Source organism: Canis lupus, chromosome 14 (assembly GCF_003254725.2).
Source record: "Canis lupus dingo isolate Sandy chromosome 14, ASM325472v2, whole genome shotgun sequence".
NCBI lineage: Eukaryota > Metazoa > Chordata > Mammalia > Carnivora > Canidae > Canis > Canis lupus.
In genome coordinates, this window is record NC_064256.1 from 28,567,289 (window position 1) to 28,589,227 (window position 21,939).

General features: G+C 35.0%; 1 protein-coding gene across 11 annotated transcripts in view; it reads right to left on the minus strand.

Moving 5' to 3' along the window:
- ETV1 (ETS variant transcription factor 1) overlaps window positions 1–21,939 on the minus strand; it is a 95,659-nt gene that overhangs the window by 66,094 nt on the left and 7,626 nt on the right. For 9 of the 11 annotated variants that reach the window (XM_035698672.2, XM_025464236.3, XM_025464230.3 and 6 more), the window contains one exon: window positions 16,140–16,193. The exons of the other annotated variants lie outside the window; for them this stretch is intronic. In XM_035698672.2, coding sequence (XP_035554565.1) covers window positions 16,140–16,193 — 54 coding nt within the window. The remainder of the gene's footprint in view (window positions 1–16,139; window positions 16,194–21,939) is intronic. 11 annotated transcript variants of the gene reach the window in all.

Below are 21,939 nucleotides of genomic sequence, written 5' to 3' on the forward strand. Positions count from 1 at the left end.
GCTAGAAAACAGTAGACAGGGGGCAACGGACTTCAGAACCTGCACTCTTAGCTGCTATGTTAACTCCTCCCTCTAATGTATCCCGCCTATCTCTATCATGTTTTCTCCTCTTCTCGAACTTCCCAGTATGCTTTTTGAAGTCAGAAATCATTTGTCTGGGAGAGGTTTTGTTTTGTTTTGTTTTTTAGTGTATATGAACTGTATCCTAATTTAATAAATATTGAAGTATTTGTCTATCTTTATCTTGGCATTCAAGTAATGTATACAATTATTTAAATGGAATGACTTAAAACATGGCTTAAAAATGGTTAGATCTGTCGGACCATTTTTTTTTTCTAATTGTGAGTTATGAATAGTCATGTGTGTTTTCTACAGGGCACTATGCAAAGACAAGCTACCATACAAACTAGAGAAAGAACTGGGTCTTTCACAAATTTGTAAAGTATATGCTGCCACAACTGTAGTGTTTCCTTTTTGGTTGGTAATGGAGCAAAATGGAAAGAAGGCTAATGATTACTTTTTGGAGAACAACTGACTCACTATAGTTATCTACATTATATATACTAGAAACATTTGGTAGGTAGACTAAATGACATTGCAAACCAAACTTTTTTCACTGCTAGATCAATCAATTGCAACCATTTTGATTCTTTTTAACTGTACTGTTGATTGTACTATTTTGAAACCTGTAACTTATGAAATCCTCTGGCCTCAAAATAATATGTTAAATATATACTGACAATGCCTTTCTTACTTCTATAGAACCACTGAGTTCTCAAATACTAAACTGTGTACCCAAATGTTGACATAAAATACCTCATTTAACCACATTGACCCATTTACTTTCCCTAACTTTTACTTAAGAGGCTCAACAGAGTTACATAATTAGCACAAAATCACAAAAATGGTAAATTGTAGAACTACGAAGTGAACCTATACAAGTTGGCCTGCAAATCCAACCGGTTGTCTCAGGAGGTTAGAGCAACTTCTGGATCTCTTCTACAGTGCTGAACAATGCTCTAATGTTGGTAATTCTAGGTACGGCTAGAATCTATTTTTCTTACATTTAGTGTGCAGAGGCCAACTGTTGAAACTCTCAAATTTGAATTTGTTTTCCCATGGATTTTGATTGTCTTTAGGAAACTTAAAATACAGGAATTTGTTATCCCAGAAGAATGAATACACTAATACCTGTAAAATGCCTTGAGTCAAACACATCCAGTCTCGTAGAAGCCAACCATTGTCTAATAGCTACTTCACTAGAGTAGCAGCTTATTTTATAAGAATGATCTTAGGTCATTTCACAATTTCATCAGCCAATTACTTTTATATGGGCTTCCAGAAGGCCATCTCTAAAGCCAAATATCATTTTATCACAAGTGGTGTTACAGCAAGGGACCCGTGGATTAATTTTTATTATTTAAATAAGAGATGATCATAAAATTAGAACTCTTCTAATACAGTTCTCATCTTGATTATTGCTATTTAACTAGTGAATTTTTTTCTTCAGTCTGAGTGAACACTATAATTATTTATTGCTTTGCATTGTAAAGGTTGCATCTTAATTGAAAAATCAACACTTTTTTCCCTTTCAGTGAATACATCAACTTCAAAATCACAAAAACATTGAAGATGCAAGCAATTTGCTAGACCCACAAATTAGAGTGTCCTCGATCAACCAAAATTCATAACCCATAATCTTAAACGTAAGTTGTTAACTAATCCTATAACCAGGCCAGTATTATAAGCATGGAATGTTTTCAGCTCAACTTTCTGGTTATAAATCCCTATGGTCAAAGCAACAGTAGATTTGACAAACACTTTTGAGTGTCTTCTGACAGTGTCACTATGGATAAGTACTGAACTGCACAGTAAAAGGTCAAGTTGTTCTTACAATTATTTTACAGTATGTGTAGAGAAAGCCTAGAAGTCAGTAACTATAGATATCATTTTTGAGTATGGCAAAAACAAATACAACACAGAAAAGTAAACTGATCAAAATGAAGGCATTTCATCATAAAAGTTATAATATAAATTGTAATTTCATATACATATTTGTATATGTATATGTAAATATAATAAAAGCTTATTCCATTGCCTTTTATGCCTAAACACATATGTTTAATACATATCATATGAACTCACAATGTTATGCATGTGTGTGTGTGAGAGAGAAAGAGAGAGAGAGATACTTATTTAATATTCAAGTTATGCGAGGGGAAGGTAATAATACTATTCCTGGTTTATGCAGGAAGGAGTTAAGGCACAATAACATGCCTTTATACAAGGTCACATACTATTAAATTGCAGAGATTTGAACTCCAATTCGCAAGGTCCAATACCTTGCTCATATGCAGTACACTTACTCAGTCCCCTGAGAGAATCCCATCACTTCATATTACACGACACTAGTGTTTACAGCAGTAATACCATATAAGAGCTTGAAGAGGTGTTTAAAAAGTACTATCAGACAAAATGCCAAATGTGATGTTCAGCGTAATAGTAGCACATCTTTCTGACCTACTTATGTGATGCTTGTTGATAAATAGTCTACCAACCAAAATTTAAAAATTCTCTTTGGAGAGCATCATTATTTTGTTAAGCAAACATTCAGGATTCCTGAAACTGAAGGCTTATGTCTACACAGAACTTAACCATACTCTACAATTCAAAGCATGAGGATGAAGATTTTCATAAAGTAATAGGGAACTAAGAGAGCTATCTACTCCACCCTTGCTTTCCATATATGTGTTACTTTGTACATTATGGTAGAAATTAGAAGAATTTATAAACATTTTATGTTTTTTATTTTTCCTTAATTTATATCATATAAACATGCAAGTTTATATATGGCAAAAATATCTATATGATTTTTTTTAACTTGTAAAATCATAGCATTTCAAAAAATGAGTGGTTGCCACATTTTGCTGTGCACTATCCTGTGTACAAGAACAAATGTTTCAAGATGAGTCTTGTTCTGCCATCCACTATTTATAAAACTTTGGATATTGTACTAAACCTGTAGGATCCTTGTCTGCTCTGCCTATGTCCCAGGGCCACTGTGAAAAGCAAATTAGATGACGGATGTGAAAATAATCTATGAATTCTAAACTGTAGAACCAAAAAGAAAGGAGAAAGAAAGAAGGAAGGAAGGAAAGAAGAAAAGAAGAAAGAAAGAAAGAAAGAAAGAAAGAAAGAAAGAAAGAAAGAAAGAAAGAAAGAAAGAAAGAAAAGAAAAAGAAAGAAAGAAAGAAAGAAAGAAAGAAAGAAAGAAAGAAAGAAAGAAAGAAAGAAAGAAAGAAAGAAAGAAAAAGAGAGAAGGATGCCTGGGTAGCTCAGTGGTTGAGTGGCTGCCTTTGGCTCAGGGCGTGATCCTGGAGTCCCAGAATCAAGTCCCACATGAGGATCCTTGCATGGAGCTTGCTTCTCCCTCTGCCTGTGTCTCTACCTCTCTCTCTGTGTCATACATACATACATACATACATAAATAAATAAATCTTAAAAAGGGAGAGAGAGAGATTGGTATCATCACTACTCTTGTTTTTATCTTTCATTCCATAGGATCTAGTACAATACCTGGCATTATGAATATTTGTTGTCCAAACTTATTTTTTCATTAGGAGGGAAAAAAGCCTTCTGCTTCTTAACCAAAAAAACATGCTACATTTTACCAAAATAAAGATGTCAGATCTCCATATTCTAAAATTGTTATCCACTTATGCAATTAATAATAATCAAGCATTTGTGTGTATTTTACTATGCTTACAATTATTTCAATTTTGTGTGAAGGGGTTAGGAGGCACTTTACACGAGTCCTAACAAAAAAGAAGTGTTATACATATTTAGAGAGAAAGGGGGGGGGGGGGTGGAAGTTGCTGATGAATAAAATTAGACAAAAACTTAAGAATGCAGTATTTTTTTAAAAAATACAGAAATTTGTATATGTGGGTCTCCTTATGTGTATATCACACATATATAAATTCATATGACAGCCTCAAAATAAACAGATAGGTCTATACATTCCATAAACACATTATCCAAACCTTCAGAAATTGCCATTTAAGAGCCAAGGGCCTAAATTTTCACTTTGATCAATGAGACAGCTCTATCGCAAAATGAAATGACTGAAGTTTATTGATTAGCTGATAACCTTCTAATGCACCAGCCTTTAATCTGCAATAGAACAGTGAATGTAAGGAAAGCTTTCAGAAAAGAATACAGGGTTTGATTATCCTAGAGGAAAACAACGTGGAGAGGCTCAGGATGGCAAAACATCCAGAAAAACAGAGCAATGACATCCAGTTACTTGGCTTGCCCAGCAGATCTGTGAGTTGAGACAACTGTGTCACCTGACATTCTAGCCCCAGTGCCAAGAACCAGAGTGAAATCAAATCAACATAATAAGGCTGTTGTGTCCATGAGGATAGAGAAAAACAACCTCAAACAGCAGTAAAAGTTCACTTCACAGCATGACTGCCATTTCAAAGGAAAAGCTAACACTATTGAAGTTAACATTTCAATATTATCCATACATCTTGATAGGACCGAGCCATTTTTAACAGAGTCCAGGGGCCTGAATAGTATTTTGACAGAATTTTTGCTGGCTACTCTGTGGCTCAAAGAAAATCTAAGATGAAGATCTTATGTTTGGGCCTTAAAAATCAAGACAGAAAGGTTCAGGGGGAAAAAGGGCAAAGGGGGGATATATTTCTTATCAAAATGTATCCAGAATTTGGTATTGGCTTATAGATCTTGATCATAATCAATGTGAAAAAACTAAATAATAGTAAACTGTGAATCATACACAAATACATTAAAATTGATAAAGTAGATTTTAAAAACTGGTATAAAGATATATTGAATGAAATTCATTCCCTCCTACAACAAAAATATATTTGTGTCACAGAAGTAGCAAAGTTTAAAGTACCTTCTGTAACAAGAAAATGGCTGAGAAAAATATTTCTTCTTCCAGTGTTATGGAGTATTTGATAAAGAAAAGGTCATCACTAAGTCAAAGAATCTAAGTTTGTATAATTCATATTTGCTATTTTCCCAACACACAGGTAAAGACATACAATCGTTCTTGTTTGAAAGTCACAAAACCAACTAAGCTTTCTGGATTTCACCTTTTCATTGTGAAAACAAGAGCTCTGATACCATTAATGTCTAATGTCCTCTTCAAGTTGCAGCTCTGGAATTTTTGTCGGTATTTACTACCTCTGTGGGAACTCCATGAATCCTACTACTCTGACTAGTACTAACACTATTACTTCTGCTATTGCCACTACTACATTTGCCCGAAAGGTTCTTCTCCCACAGTGGGGAAAATGTACCATGTCTGAAACATTCTTAGAACAAAAACTGCACAGAAGCAACAAATATATGATATACTGTAAATCTCTCTCAAATTCAAGATAAGAACCCTCGAGGCAGGGAAAAGTAAACACTATAGCCTAGATGAGAAGTGGAACAGTTCCAAGTACCAAGTCCTCCATAGCTATTAGCTCAAATATGTTCACCAAACATCTTCCTTTGGACAATCCCCTATGGGAAGGTTCTCTTGGTCTCTCTCAATCTATCATGCCTTGTTATGAAGAATTTTCAAACAATATCAATGACCTGTACGAAGAACATTCTCTGTAGTGATGAAGTTCTTTCTTTTTAAGAGTAGGAACAGTTGGTGCCCAAAGTTGAGGTCTTATATTTTCATCTTTTGGGGAGCCTGGCCAGCTCAAGTTGGTTAAATGCCTGACTCTTGATCCCAGCTCAGGTCTTGTTCTCAGGGTCAAGAGCTGGAGCCCCCATAGAGTTGAGCTCTGTGTTGGCCATGGAGCCTACTTAAGGGAGGGGTAAAAGAGCGCTACCAAAAAAAAAAAAAAAAAAAAGTAGTGAAATGTTTTGAAACCCTTACAAGCAGACTGAGTACTGGCCCTCAGGGAAGGGAGATGTCCCCAGACTACACAAGTACGAGCTGGGGATCTGACCTATAGAATTTCAATCATCCTAGGCCTTAGTTAGTTGATTACTTTATGCCCTAGGTTTCTCTCTATAAAAAAAATGGGGGGGGGGATCAAGTTATTTCAAAGTATTTGTGTTAAATAGAGATTACTGAGAAATGTGTTATGATATATAAGTATCAAAGAATATTTATTACAGAGGCCTAATCTGATAAAAAAAAAGACTGATCCCTGATAGTGTTACATAAATGCAAATGGCTTTCCATTCTCCCTCAAAGACAAAGCATGGGAAAATACAAGCAGAATAGTTGCATGAGATTTCAGACAACTTAAGCCATCTGTGCATGAATATGTTTTATGACATTTTTTAAAGACTCTAAATATCCAAGAAGCTATTCATTCAATTCACTGAATACCCACAACATGTGAATTATACAAAGATGTATAGGACATGATCCATCCTCTATAAGCCATATAAAATAATATTAAAATTGAGATACATCTCAATATATACTTGCCACTGGAGTTCATGATTTATTAAAAGACATAAGATCATCTTGGTCTCTACCACAGGAATTTAGGCATGGGCTAAGATAGACACTTATGGGAAACATAGACATTGACAGTAATCCAGTGGCCCTACCTTTGAAGAGTGCTTTTTGTGGAAATAAACATAAAATTAAAAAAAAAAAAAAACCCACCACCTAAGCACATCTTCTTCAGAATGTAATAGATCAGCGTCTGAATACACAATGACGATGCATACACACTGACCCCTGCAAAATTTCACATCCCTTGGCATGGGATGAATAAGACTATTTATCAGTTGCATGCAGATTGGAAGGTAAGTTCCATGAGAGCAGAGGTATTATTCTCATTTGTCCACCACTGTATTATCAGTGCCTAGACAGAACATGGCATATAATAAACTCAAAACATGTTCATTAAAAGAATAAACCTTTAGAGTCTTGTCAACCTACTTAGCATCCTCAATAAAAATATACAACTATGGGTATTTGTATCAATAAATAATTTAAACTAAAATCTCATTAAGTGAGAATTGTTATACTATTAAGGTTTATTATTCAAATTTTAAATAATAAAAATCAAAATAATGGATATGCTCACATTTCTAAGAATATAATCATTCCAACTTTGCAAACAATTATGAATATAAGATTTCCCTAGTAAGACATAAATAAAGGAGCAATCACAATTCAAGCCTCTTTCAGGGATCTAAAAAAATCACCCCTAACAGGATTGTAAAGCCAGAAACTAGGAGTAACTATGAAACAAACCTCTGACTGGTTTAACAATGTAGTAGCTACAGCAAAATGAAGTTCTTTGCTAAACCTTTGATTTAAATAAGAGTCAAAGATTGCATATAAAATCATTACACAGGGATGCCTGGGTGGCTCAGTGGTTGAACATCTGCCTTTGGCTCAGGGCGTGATCCTGGAGTCCTGGGATCAAGTCCCACATCAGGCTCCCTGCATGGAGTCTGCTTCTCCCTCTGCCTATGTCTCTGCCTCTCTCTGTGTCTCTCAGGAATAAATAAATAAAATCTTAAAAAAAAATAAAAAATAAAAAATAAAAATAAAATAAAATCATTACACAAAGGCACTCTTTCTACTTTACAGTTTAATCAGACATTGTATAAACAGGATTTTTAATCCAGTTGTTTCTGATATATTATCAATAATTGAGTTTTTGAGTTAACATTACCTTCAGCTTCTGTCAAGTGCAGGTAATGCTTGTTGGGTGTAATTCATTAAATTTTTAAAAAGCAACACAACTGGTTCATTACTGGGTTTTGGCAAAAAAAAAAAAAAGGCACCCAACCATTTTTACTTACTGAGTGAGACACAGCACAAACTCTTGTTAAGAAAAAATTTAATAACAGAAGCAAATAATAAGCACTGTGCATCTTAAGTAGATGTTTAGTGCTATAAGGGGAAAAGTAGAAAAATGATAAAAATAAAAACATAAAAACACTAATCATGTAAAAAAAACACTAACCATGTAATTATGACATACAGGTTCATATGTACTACTTTAGCTCAGATTACTTCTTCTTTAGGCCTGATTTCATAAAATTTACATGTTTTATGAAATGGTGGTCCAGAAATGTAGTTATTTTCATGACTGCTTTGGCCTTATTTGCAAATACTCGCAAATGTTGTCTTTGCAATTTGTAATCACCACTATACGTAAGTATATGCATACATATTAAAAATACAGGAACAAAGAATGTAATATTTGGTTCTGCAAATAATTTCCTGCCATCATCCCCTACCTAAGCTTTCCAACGAGTACTGTTTGGCTTTCAGCCTCATCAGTCCAGGACTTGCACAGCAATATGCTTATTTAATATTAAGCAAAGTTTAACCAAAGATGGCACAGATCACTTGCCTCTAAATAATTTGTTACTAATTATAGGCAGGGTAAGTGGAAAAGATTTGTTGGCATACTTCCTCTGATCATGTTTCTGAAGTCAATTTCTAGGATAACATATTAAACTAAAGGCAAAATTTAAGAGGATAAATAAAATAGGAAAGAAAAAGCTAAAACTTGGGGTGAAATATATCATTTTGGCTTTCAGCTATAATAAAGCTGCAAACTCCAGTTTTGTGAGGGGTTTGGCACTTCTTTGCTTTTTGGTTTTCACTTTGGCATTAAATCTTAATTGTCTACCTTAGGAAGAACAAGCTGCTAAAACTAAAAGTTTTGAAAAGGATCTACCTGAACAGACTTTACAAAAATTGATGCAATCTTCTAGCTATAAGTATATACTCACTTACAGGAATTTCTATTTATACGTATTTCCCCATTAATGGTGGGCTTTTTTCTAAAATCTACCTTTTTATATTTTGCAAGCATTCACCATCTTTAGATATTATCTTTTCTTTTTTTCCTTGAATGTGGAAGAAGTGCCACTAAATCATAATGTGTTCTGGGCCTGAGAGATTATTTCCTTGTCATTTTACAGATAAGTAAATAAAGGTTAACTGACATGCCTGAGGTGTGTGATTTAGAGTTTGTTTCTTCTATTGAACTTGATCAATTTTCCAGGATGTTACCTAAAACAAAATTTCTTCTGAGGTAGCTTTTTTTCCACTGGGTTTCTGTTTTCATTTTAAAAATATGTTCTTTGTCAAACAATCAAGCACCAAACTGTTTGTTTTGCTTAAAAGGTGGCCACTGGACTGTAACCTATGCCAAGCTTAGGTCAGGTGTATGCTACCAATGAAAGAGTAGATGGTCTGATGCCGGGAACCCCCAGTGGATACACCTGGAAGGGTAGGGCCACCGATGCTTGGTTCTCATTAACGCTAAGTGAGGATTGATTCCTTATAAACTAGAAATGATTCTAATATGATAGGAATCTAAAGTGAGCGATCACTTCCTCAAGGCAAAGGTAAGAAAAAATAAGCAAAAAAGAGTCTTTGGAATTGGGTAATACAAATAACTCTAACAAAGATAACAAAAATTAAGGAACTATTTTAACAATATCATGTCTACGTATACTTCATTTTTTAGTTACCTAGTATTCTTAAATAACAAAATGACAGTGTATTACTTACATAAAAATTTTCAGAAAGTCTATCACATAATGAATTCTATATGTGTATGAATAATAGAATCCATCCTACAACTTAACTGCCGAAGACTGATACAACTGTCATTGTTCCCCAAGTAAATAAATGACAAGATAAGCAATATATCTACATTTGTGTTGTATGGAAAGCCTGCATCAGAATCATCTAAGAGCTCATTAGAATTTTGGGGGCCCAATTCTAGACCTGAAAGTGAAATTCTCATACAATACGGAATATATGAAGCTGCATTTGAACAAGCTTTCCAAATGATCCCTGTTCATACTCAAATGTAAGATTACTGGACTCCTGTAGAATTACATAGCTGATTACTTTCAGTAAAATAGCTAAAACACATTTCCAATGCTTACTTTCCTGAAAAGGATGCCAGATAAAAATCTAAAACTGATATATCAAGAAGTTGCAGGGTAAGGATATTATTTAGTATGTGGGAAAAATGAAAGACATTTAAGAAAAAAAAAAGGTCGCCGTAGAGAATAAGAAAGACTGTGTTGAACAATCTTATTTGTGTTTTTTTTCCAACTCTGTGAACATGATGCTTTGATAAAGTATAAAAAAGAAAAAAACAAAACACAAAGAAACAAACAAACCCAAAACAACTGAAACAACAAAAAAACCCACACAAAGGAAACAGAACCTTCAAGAGCTAGCTGTAGCTTAGATCTCAAGCAATAATATCTAAGATGAGGAAGGCACCAGGCTATTGATCCTTGAAGTGGACAGTCTGAGGCTGACTACAATGGCAAGTTTAAACATGACTCAATTTTTTTAAAGAAAACAAAACACACTAACAAACTTATGTTCTCAAATCCCAGAAATGGACTTACTCTTTGAATGTATGTTCACTTTCTGGTAAAAGAAGCTGTAGGAATGAAAGACAAAGTCTTCCCAGCCAGTCATGACACCCACAAATTTCATCAGGCAAGGAAGGTTTCAAAATTAGTAATAAAAAGCAAACTTTTACCAAGGACTCACTATGTGCGTAAAAGGGAACTCAATGCAAGAAGGTAGCTTAGTAGAAAAGTAAGAAACACAAACCACAAATGGAACTTCCCAATCCAGGGCAAGGACAGGTTAATATAAAAGAAATATTTAGCCAGGTTCTGCATATAGACGTCTCTGACTTTGGTTTCTTAAAACATATTTGTAGTCGTAATCTGTTAAGGTGTCCCTCCCTACCCCTACCCAATGTTACTGCAGAAAGGACCAAGTACTACCATTTTTTTTTAAATTCCTAAGAAAATGAAGTACAGCTATGAGTTTTATTTACTTGAACAAAGAATCACCCATGTAATAGTGGCTTTAGACAGTTGAGATCCCACACACTGGTTTGCCCAGATTCTTTTCAATTGGGTCACCAGCACCATATATTGAATTTCAATTGAAGCATACAAACTTGAAAAGTTTTTAATATTTACTTTCTGACATATAAACATATCAGAGTCAAGGTTATTATTCCTTTAATGACACTATTCTGACTGACTTGCATTCCAGTGTTCTTTCTTGAATATAAGAGAAAGGAATAGAGTTTCAAAGACCTATTCTGCTGGGAATTTTTACATAACCTTGGTTATACCCCTGGGAATGTTCTGGAAGAGGTAAAAGGTAAATGTGAACATCATCTATCCTGTGAATCACTGTAGAGAAAACACTGAAAGAACTAATGTAACCAAATGGAAACAAATTAGTTGGAAAAATTATATTACTGTAATGAAAAAAAATGAGAGGTAGTGCTATGATTGCATTTAAAGTATGTGATTTAAAATAGAAGATTATTAATGTATTAAACTTAAAACACATAATTTACAAAAATTCAGTTTATATACAAATTTATATCTATTTTGGAACGATAAGGCTAATTTATATTCTAAGTACTCTTTAAATCCTCCTTTCTGAAAAGAGAATTCTACTTCCTCTAGACTAAAGCATATCTTAGAGTAATTCTGCTTTTTTTTCAGCAGAGTGTCTGAGTTCTGAAAAGATCTGTTTCTAAGAAATAAACAATTTGTTAGAGCCAAGTAATCTTTTCTTTTAGCCTCTACTCATTCCTAGGATGGACTCGGAGGGAGTATTTTGTTTTCATTTGGCTTCAATGACTACAGGTGCTTCAAAAGTCAGCACCCTTCAAAGGTTAGCAGCAAGCTATAGATCCTTAGATTCTAGATTTTCTACTGACATATTTTATAAGTAAAAATAAAGGATGTTTGGGAATATTTTTAGAGAATACCCAAGTGTTATGGTTTAATCTCATTTTTCACAATTCTGAATGCTCTGCTCTCTACTCTTCTACATAGATTTACACATTACAGTCAAATATATGTTCTATAATGCAGTGTTAAGCAGACTTAGGCTGTTCATTCTCCTTACCTACATTTACCAAAGAACTAAAGCAATAAAAAAGAGAAGCATTTTACTTGATTGAGGTATGTCAGGAAATCTGATTATGCTTGAAAAAAAATAGTCCCATAGAGTTTACAGACAGGCCATACAGAGGAGGTGGGGTTTCTTTCTATTCTTAGAGATAGCATCCCTCTGCTTCACTAACCATTCCCAGAGAAGAATCAAACATTTGTAAAGGCATTTAGCAAACAATCTAACCTTTCAGTTCCAATATTTGATAACCTCCTCTACCCAAAAAACTTAGAATTTAATCCATACACCCAATTTCTCTTTTTAAATCATTTCCCTTTGTTCTGTTCTCAATGAATGCTGAAATTAGATGTTCGCCATCTGCGAACAATAGTCTTTTATACGTCAAAGGAAACATGAAATAAAGCACACCTCCATTTTCTTTTTATTAGGCTATTTCAGATTTATTTTTACCTTTGTTTAGAGGTTTCCTTTAAAATTAGGTGTTGTATTCACAAGTCCCAGAGCCAGATTTGTTAAACTGTAAATATTCACTATTGGATAAAAATAAAACCTCAGCCTTCTGAAAATGTTTGGTTAAACATTCATGGTTTTAGCATGTTTTTCTAGAATGAGACTCTATCTAGTGTTTTAAGGCATGATCATGTATTTTCCACCTTAAGAAGGGAATTAGGGCTTTGAAAACACTTAAGAGGAAAGGAGCATTAAGAAGCTGACCACATTTATGTGATCCAAGTTTACTTACTGTGCTTCTATAACATGCTAGGACATGCTCCTAATCTTCCAGAAGTTTGCAGTCTTATTGAAGAAATATATGTGTCTAAAATGTTCTAAGTACAAGATACAAGATACTGTACAGTCTAACTCTGTAGGACAATAGGACAAGGATGGCAAGGAAAAGCCAAGAAAGACTTCAAGGTGGTGAAGTCTAAGCTGAGTCTGAAGTAGGAGGTCTACCAATACCACCAAGCAAAAGTAAAAGTTTATAAAGCAAAATGAACAACACATGCAAAGGCAGAGAGACATAAAACAGCTCCATCTGTTTGGATAACTGAAAAATTAGAAGGGCTCAAATTCAGGGTACAGGCATGGCAAGAGTTAAAACTGAAACAGCAAGTCAAGGCCCAGATGGTAGAATAATGTTCTGTAGAAGTTTACTCTGAAGGAAGTTTAAGGAGAAAATTAACAAGGTCAGACAGCGATGCATTAATGCCACTGCAGAGAATGGACCCAGAGGAGGGAAAATTGAAAAGAACATCACCAGTCAAAAGGCTTACTCACAGGATCAGTCAAGGTAGAATGCAGATGTGAACTCAGAGACTCAGAGACAATGAGAGACCACAAAATTAAGATATTTTTGAAAGGTAGAATTAACAACTTGGTAAGCAAGTAGAAGGGTATGCTAAAGAACCGGGAGGAATTGAAGACAAAGATTTTCAGCTTAGATAGTGATGCCATCAATGTGGAAAGGCAATAGAAGTGCAAAAGAGACGCTGATCAGGAAAAATAAAAATAATAATTTCCGCATCGGCCTGGCTGAGTGGGAATTGTCCATGGAGCATCATGCGTAATGGTGCTTTATGCCGACACTTAGCTAAGGGCTGAGGGTTGACTCCCAAGGTGTTGGTTTTTTCTGACTTGGCACAAGGATCACAGTGGATCAGGGGAAGATGTCCAATAGACAGGGGCAGGAGAACACCCAGGCCAGCAAGAACAACATTGGAGACACCCTACACAGAACTGTGCTGACCACTACAGCAACCAATAGCCACATGTATCTCTTTAAATTTAAAGTCACAGAAATTGGGCAGCCCCGGTGGCGCAGCGGTTTAGCGCTGCCTGCAGCCCGGGGTGTGATCCTGGAGACCTGGGATCGAGTCCCACATTGGGCTCCCTGCATGGGGCCTGCTTCTCCCTCTGCCTGTGTCTCTGCCTCTCTCTCTCTCGCTCTGTGTCTCTCATGAATAAATAAGAAATAAAATATTAAAAAAAAAATAAAGTCACAGAAATTAAATTTAAAAACTCATTTCTTCTGTCCCATTTACTACAATTCATGTGCTCAGCAAGCAACATGGTTAATGGCTACTATATTGAATGGTACAGAAACAGATTATTTCCATCATCATAGATAGTTCTATGGGACCATACAAGGATGGCCCAGGTTAAAGAACAAAGACTCAGGGACAGAACCCTGGGGAAAAAAGAGGGAAAGAAGATGAATGGAGTGAGAAGAAGTAATCCAAGTAATTAAAATAGAAAGGAAAATTCATCCCACTGTGGACCAAGAGAAGAAAGAGTTCAAGAAAACGAAAGAGTCAAATATGAAAAACTAAAGAGGTCAAATAAGAAAAAGAACAAAATTTTCTTTCTGGTAGTGATTTTACTCTGGCATTTGGTATGGTATTGGAATCATTACCAATTTCTTCAGATGTGAAATGACTCAATGAGAATAATTCTCCCACTCAGATGACAGGTTTAGCTTTTAGAAAGAACTCAAGTGTCCCACAGAAAGAGAAATGCTGGAAATGTGACCATTCCCTTCCCACACTTTAAAGAAGAAAGGAAGGCCCTGCCTAGCTGTCATCCTTGGCTGTCATCTTTCTAGAAATTTCTAAGGGTCTCTAACTAAGGTCTATATCATTGCCGAATAGGTGCCTTGACATCATGTAATAACTAGAGTCGACATCAAACAGCACACAGAATTCTCTTCTCTGATCAAAAATCAAGCTGATAGAAGAGCAGTTACCAGGGGCTCGAGGCAGTGAGGAGTTATTTTTTAGTTAGTACAGAGATCAGAATGAGATGATGAGAAAGTTCTTTAGGTGGGCAGTGCTGATGTTTCCACAATGTGAGTACCACTGAACTGCACACTTAAAAAATAGTTAAAATGGTAATTTTTCTGTTAGGTATATTTTACCCCAAGTGAACAAAAAAATTTTTAACAAAGCTGAACTAAAAACACAGGAGGGAATCTGGACATTACCTCTTACCACCCTTGACACTTGGTAAATTTAAAATAGCAAACGTAAAGGGGAAAGCATCGCTCACAGACCTCAGTTCCTCAAAGTCACGTATTTGTGTGAGATTCCATGTGAGATAAGGGTTTGATAAGCTTTATAAGGCACCAAGCATCTCTAGTTGCTGTTGAAACTGCCCCCTGTGAAACTGTCAATGGTCTGGAAAAATGAAACAAGTTAGAGCTCTAAATGGTACTATCAGAATGAAAACGTATCAGGTCACTTTCATCATCAAGATGGCATTTATAGGGATGCCTGGGTGGCTCAGTGGTTGAACGTCTGCCTTCGGCTCAGGGTGTGATCCCAGGGTCCTGGGATCAAGTCCCGCATCAGGCTCCCCCAAAGGAGCCTGCTTCTCCCTCTACCTGTGTCTCTGCCTTTCTCTCTGTGTCTCTCATAAATAAATAAATGAAATATTTTTTTAAGAAAGATGACATTTATACCCCCCTTCTTTACTATTTACACATCAGGTCAACAGCTGCAGTTAGTTGGTAGAAGGGAGAGCATAAATAGGTGGAGGAAAGCCCGAGATAGCCACGTTGGTAGATGCATTAATGCTCACTCAGGGATTACGGGGAGGCCACCGTCCCATGAATCATGACTCGCGTTGTCTGACAGGCCCTGGAACAAAGCTCAGGGAAAGAAACACCCAAGGGATCCTAAGAGAAGTCATGGGCTACTTCCATTTGTGTTACTGTAACCAGGAAGCAGAAAACGAAGCTAAAAATTACATCAAAGTAGGTGAAAGTTCATGAATATAAAACAGTACAAGCCAACAAATTTTTCAAAGTCATTCAATAAAGTCTCATGTGGATCTTTACTGGCTTTCTCCCATCAACATTCAGACTTTATCTCGTGAACATACCAAAAAACTGGAAGTAAACATTTGTGCATTCATCGATCACTGCCTATTTCTTCTCCAAAGGTATTAGCCAAATACAGAGAATCAAAATCAAAACGGTTTTCCTTAGCTACTATTTGGAGCTCCGCTCAGATCATACAGGGATTCTGCTAATGTCACTACCTGACACACAGAATCACCTCATGACTATAAGCTAAAAAGGTACCAACATAATACGAGAACAGACACTGGAGGTAGAAACCAACCAAAGAGAAAGAAGGAAAGAAGGAAACAAGGAAGACAGAGAGATTCAAGAGATGAGTCATACTATACTTACAACTTTCAGCCTGATAGTCTGGCACAAACTGCTCATCATTGTCAGGTACCTGAGCTGAAGAAAAAAAAAAAAAATTAAAAAAAAAATTAAGAGAGAAACTGCCAAGGCATAAGGAATGTCAAGCAAGATCTTTCAAAGTAAGATCTTTTTTCGGCTCAGACCAAACCTATGATTATTTGCCAATGAGCTCCCATTTAAAATGGTATTGACAGCAATACTTGGGAGGGAAAATAGAAGCAACCATTGATGTCAACTAGAAAACATAAGTGTCAGAAATCTAACTGTGGCAGTTGTGTCCCTCTGAATATCACTTGCCAGACAGAAATAAAAGAGACATGCAAAATAGAAGAAGCTACAGGATTTCTATTAGCTGCAGTGCTTCTTTGCAAGAATGGAGTAAGAAGTATTTCAATTCACCCACTGCCAGTGCTTCAGCAGCCCATCGAAATTAACTACAGCACTCTTTCAAATGATGTGTGCAGTTACACACATCCCTCTGCTTTTACAGAAATGCCTGCTTTTGGTATATTCGGTCAAGTGCAAATTAGACTACCATAATTAAAGGTGTTCCATCTAAACTTGGCCAAGACATGCTACAAAGATTTTTTTAATGAAAGCATGTCCATTGATTTTGCTCATATAGAAAATAAAATATTTTAGTGATTATGTCATAAGAATAAAATTATAAATAACAAAAATAAACTCCATCTTTTCATGCAAAATATTTTCCGGGCAACTATACAACACTAAAGAAAAGAGTATCACTATTTCATCAATCCTAATGTCAAGCAACTTCCCTATTTTTAGTAAAGGAAAAAAATACTGAATAGCAAGGACTTAATGCATTCGGCAGCAATCAAAACATAAGTACACTTTTTCGCTTCTAAAATATTTTCATCACGGCTGATTTACACATCAAAATAATCTATTTCGAATTGATAGGATATTAGTAAAATACATCTTCACATGCACACATAAGTATACACACTCTCACACACACACAAACCTCATAAAATAGAAGTTAGTTCCTTTTAATTTGGTGAAAATAGGAGTTAGCTCATTTAACTTTAGCTATGATCTGATGACTAGTATTACTTTACTAGTAATATTGAACACTGAAATGCTTTATCCAGTCAAATTATATTAAAATAGATTCAATTAATTTTTTAAAAACAGCCTACTGTGAATAGGGAATGTTTATGAAAATAATCATTCTCTATGGAAAAAGTTTCGGGTAGGTAGTTGAATGAGTTAAGAAAAATCACCTATAAAAAGAAATTCTATATTCAAAAGAAATACAACATAAATAGTATTAAACATCCTTTTGTATCAGCTTATGGAATCACATTTTTAAAAACAGAAATATGTGGCTGAATAAAACTTGTGTCCTATTATTAAGAGCAGAACAAATGATAACCTTGCAGATTGTTAAAATATACATAGTCTGACATTAAATTTTTTCCTAACGATCTATGTACACCCATACTTCAACTTATTAAAGACAAATTCTATCCTCTGTCACCAAAAATATTAAGAACCTTCTTCCAAGTTATAAATGATCAGCATATAATGGAAGAAAAATTTTTTTTCTCTTTATATTCCACTGACGTCTGCTACCATGGGTAACTAAAGCCATGCAAACTTCAAGTCATAGTTTTATGACTTTCTATCTGTAAACTGTGTACACTATTTAACCTATTTGAACTGTATTTCATTCATCAGTTTAATAATGATAATACAGGGGCTTTGTGACAATTAAATTAAATCCTCAATGTCACTTATCTTTTTCAAACTTTCACCTCCCACCCATTTCTTTCAATTTACATACACAAAACTACGTCAGTCATTACAGTAAAAGTTTAAAATCTTCACTTCTCCTAAATTATACTGGAAACAGATAAAAATAACAGCTAAAATTTGTACATTAGTACTCTCTTAACTATAAACATTTTTGACATTACAGCAAGCTTCATTTTTCTCACAGATTCATGTAAGTGGGGAAATACCCTTTAAAATAAGTCTTCACACCAAAAAAATACAAAAATGTTTTCAATATCTATTTAATAAATAACAGCAGGTAGACAGAACCAAATCCTACACATTTTTTCCATCAGACCCACATGTTTTGGTTTTCCTTCTAAATTAACAGCTAAACAGACATAACTATTGAGATGCAAAATTATCAACCACAGCAATTTACTATGCTTTTAAAAAGCCAACATTTACAAGAATCTAATAAAAATGTAATATCCCTTTACAGGAATAGTTAAAAATAGCTGGTGAGTAACAAAAATATATTTGTAACTAAATATGCTGGTATGAATGTCCTAAAAGCCAGACATTATTTTTTCCCTACTATCGTATCACAAGACAAAACTGCAACTCTGTGATATGTATCACTGCAAGAAAGACATAAAAATCACTGTGTTGGGATAGGTGTGAGGGGAGGAAAAAAAGCAAAATTTTAGAAGAAGCTGGAAGTCATACTTCACAAATATACAGAAAATAGGTCCATAACAATTTGTAAAAAGAATAAGAATTGCTATAAGAATTGCTATTTCTGTTCTAACTCCTTAACATACTGAATAAATACTTCACACTTATGCCTGAACATATTACAGCATTTTAACAAAAAACATATGACTCACATTTTCACAGAAGCTAATCTTAAGAAACGGAATAGACCAAATGAAGCAGCATGCTACTTAAATAGACAAAGGCTTAAGTATACTTCTAATTTCAAGTTAGGGTAAAGGGAAAGCAGTTAACGAAAAACACACGTTGGATCTGGGCAAGGAAAATATGACAAAGTATTGCCACACTCGTATCATTCGCTTCCTCTTTTCCTCAATTCACGGGAATTCTGTGAAGTAGCAAACTACAGCTGCCTGAAAATTTGTGGCAAGCCGTACCAACTCCAAAGTGGAAAATTAACAATAGAGGCCAACCTTTAAAAAACACAATTTCCACTGCTATCTCTTATAAACTAGGCTTGGAATAATCACCTTTGGGGAATGAAAATGTTTCCCCACACTATGTAATTAAAGAGGAAGGGGAAGAGTAAGAAAGGGCAAGGGGGAAAAGTACAGACCAAAAGACCAATAAAAGGCTTTCAAGAAGATGAAGCATGTGGATTTTATTGGTAATAGCTGGAGCGGCTCTATCAGTTCATTGCACATTAATAGACAAGTTGCCATCAAGTCTCAGGACTCCGGCTTTAAAAGGGTAGTATCTGCTCTCTCAGCTATTTGCTTTACCTAGATTATTATCCAAAGTTGTTGTGTTTTCTCTCTCTCTCTCTTTTTACTGCAAAGCAATATATATTATAAGAGACAAACACATGAAAATATTAATCATGATCTAGACATCACAGAATCACTAACCCTCGTTTTCAGCTTCAACATACTTTCTTAACACTTCTGGGGGTGGGGGCAATTTTTAAACAGGGTTCCTTGATTTTTATGCTTAAACTTCCAGAAAGAAATTATAATTACTTAAGAAAAGGTGGGAGTTTACATATTTTCCAAGCCTGGCTGCAGCCAAGTAAAAAGCCCCTGGTTCCTTACAAACCAGGGGTCTGCAGAGTTTTCTCCCAGAGGTAGGGGTGAAAAAAAGCAGAAAACTCACAAATGGAACACACGTCAAGTATAAAAGGGGTTAATATTTAATTAAAACCAGTTCTATCCACTGTAACAATGACCTGGAGCCAAACAAGGCGGAAGATGTATGAGTCATTCTTTCTGCCTGTGAATGAGACAGCTGATCTCCTCAGCAATTCCTCCAGACAAGCAGGCAGAACTGGAGTTCTGCCTCCATTCACAAAAACACAGTCCAGCATGAGCCATGTGGCCCAACCGCAATCTTTTCATGTCACACCCTTCCAGGGAGCTAAAGCAAGTCAACTTGAACTTGCAATAAACACAGCGATTTTACTGCTCTGTCTCCTATACAGCTCAGATCCATTAAGGTATATACATTTAAATAAATGACAAATTTACAAAATTAAATCAATCTATAGCTAGATAGACAGATATAGATAGACAGACAGAGAAATAACCCATCCTGCTTTATACAGTAACTTACAACAAAAACTTAAATGTATAAAACTAGGAAGGAAGGAGGAGAGGGAGGAAGGAAATAAGAGGGGGGGGGAATCATTAAAGAAATGTCTTATTTTTCTTGCCTATTATTCAGTTTCTTTAGCCTGAGATGATAATAGATTTTTGCTGACCTTTGTGGCATTTCTCTTTGAATCAAAGAATTAGAAACAAGTTTCTCTAAATAAACTTAAATTGTATTTTAAATAAAAGTAAAACAGCGAGAAAATCAACCTTTGCGTGGTATTCTATTTAATCATGAAATGAAGCTTCAGGCCATGGAACAAAATAATCATGAAGCCACGAAGCCTGGTTTTATACCACATCCGCTTTTAAAAATTAAAAATGATTGTCCTGCTGTATGAGCATTAATTAATACAGTAATATAAACATATTTAAAGAAACAAAAAATAAAGGGGGGGAGGGGGAGCTACTTCCCCATGACAGAAACATCTTTAATTCTTGATACTCTAGAAAAAAGAAAGCAGTAAGTTCCGGTTGTCTTCAGTCTCAGGGCAGCTTCAATGGTAATTCTACTCTGACCTGGAGTGACTTAGAAACAAGCATAGCTTACAAGCTGTTGTTTCTATTACCTAATACTACTACAGAGGCCTGACATTGTTATTATTATTATTGGTGGTGGTGGTGGTGGTGGTGGTATTATTATTATTATTATTTTAATCATAAGCTTGTACACAGGTCAAAGGAAATAAAATTATATTACCAAATTCAAGAAATGACACATTGCTTGTCACAGAACCAGAAAAGCAGTATTTCATGAATCCTGATTAGGACCCTCTGGAAAACATAGATCTAAGCTATACTACAACCAAGTTCTATTTTTAACCAACTTTTTATTTTTATTTTTTATTTTTTATTTTTTTAACCAACTTTTTAAATTTGCTAGTAGACCCTACATGAAAAGACATTTATATAATTCCAAAAATATTTTAAAATATAATATACTTACTCTACTTGCTATCTTTTAATCAAGTCCAAGTAATAAGCAGTCTTCCTTTCGTATTTTAGACTATTTCCTGGTGCAATAAAAAAAAAAGGAGTAGTAGCATGCCCCTCCCCCCCATACAAAATAATTCATACTGAGAAAGAGTATGGACTTCTGTAATTTAATCCTTAATTCTCATTTCATTTTTTATGTAAGCCACATAAAATAATGTAGTTTTTAAAGTCTTTAGCTCGTACCATATCACATAAAAAAATTAACAAGCACATATCCAACGTATGTGCGAGAAACAGTATAATTGTTGAAAAATAAAAATAAGTACATCAGGATTATGTGCATTGTGGATGACTAGTAACAACAGTACACGTTATTTAAATGAACTTCATAGTAAGCTCTTCTGAATGTAAATTTAGTATCAGCTACTGAAGTAAATGGAGAAGATACAATGACATCTCTACTGTTAAGTCAACCTTTATTTGAAGGTCACACAAAACAAAAGGAAAAAAAAAAAGCCTTATCTGCATGAAGTAATAACCTGTGGTGTAGGGGGGTTGTTCTTGGACATAAAACTTCGATTCAAGTGGGGAGGCTGCAGGAATCCTACTTGCTATATAACACCACTGAAAAACATCCTACCCTGTGGCAGCGAATCACTATGGACTTTTGTCCTTAATACTACTGGTGAAAGGGAACCTCAAGAACATCTAGCTCCACACCAAAAACAATGTTCAAAAGTTGC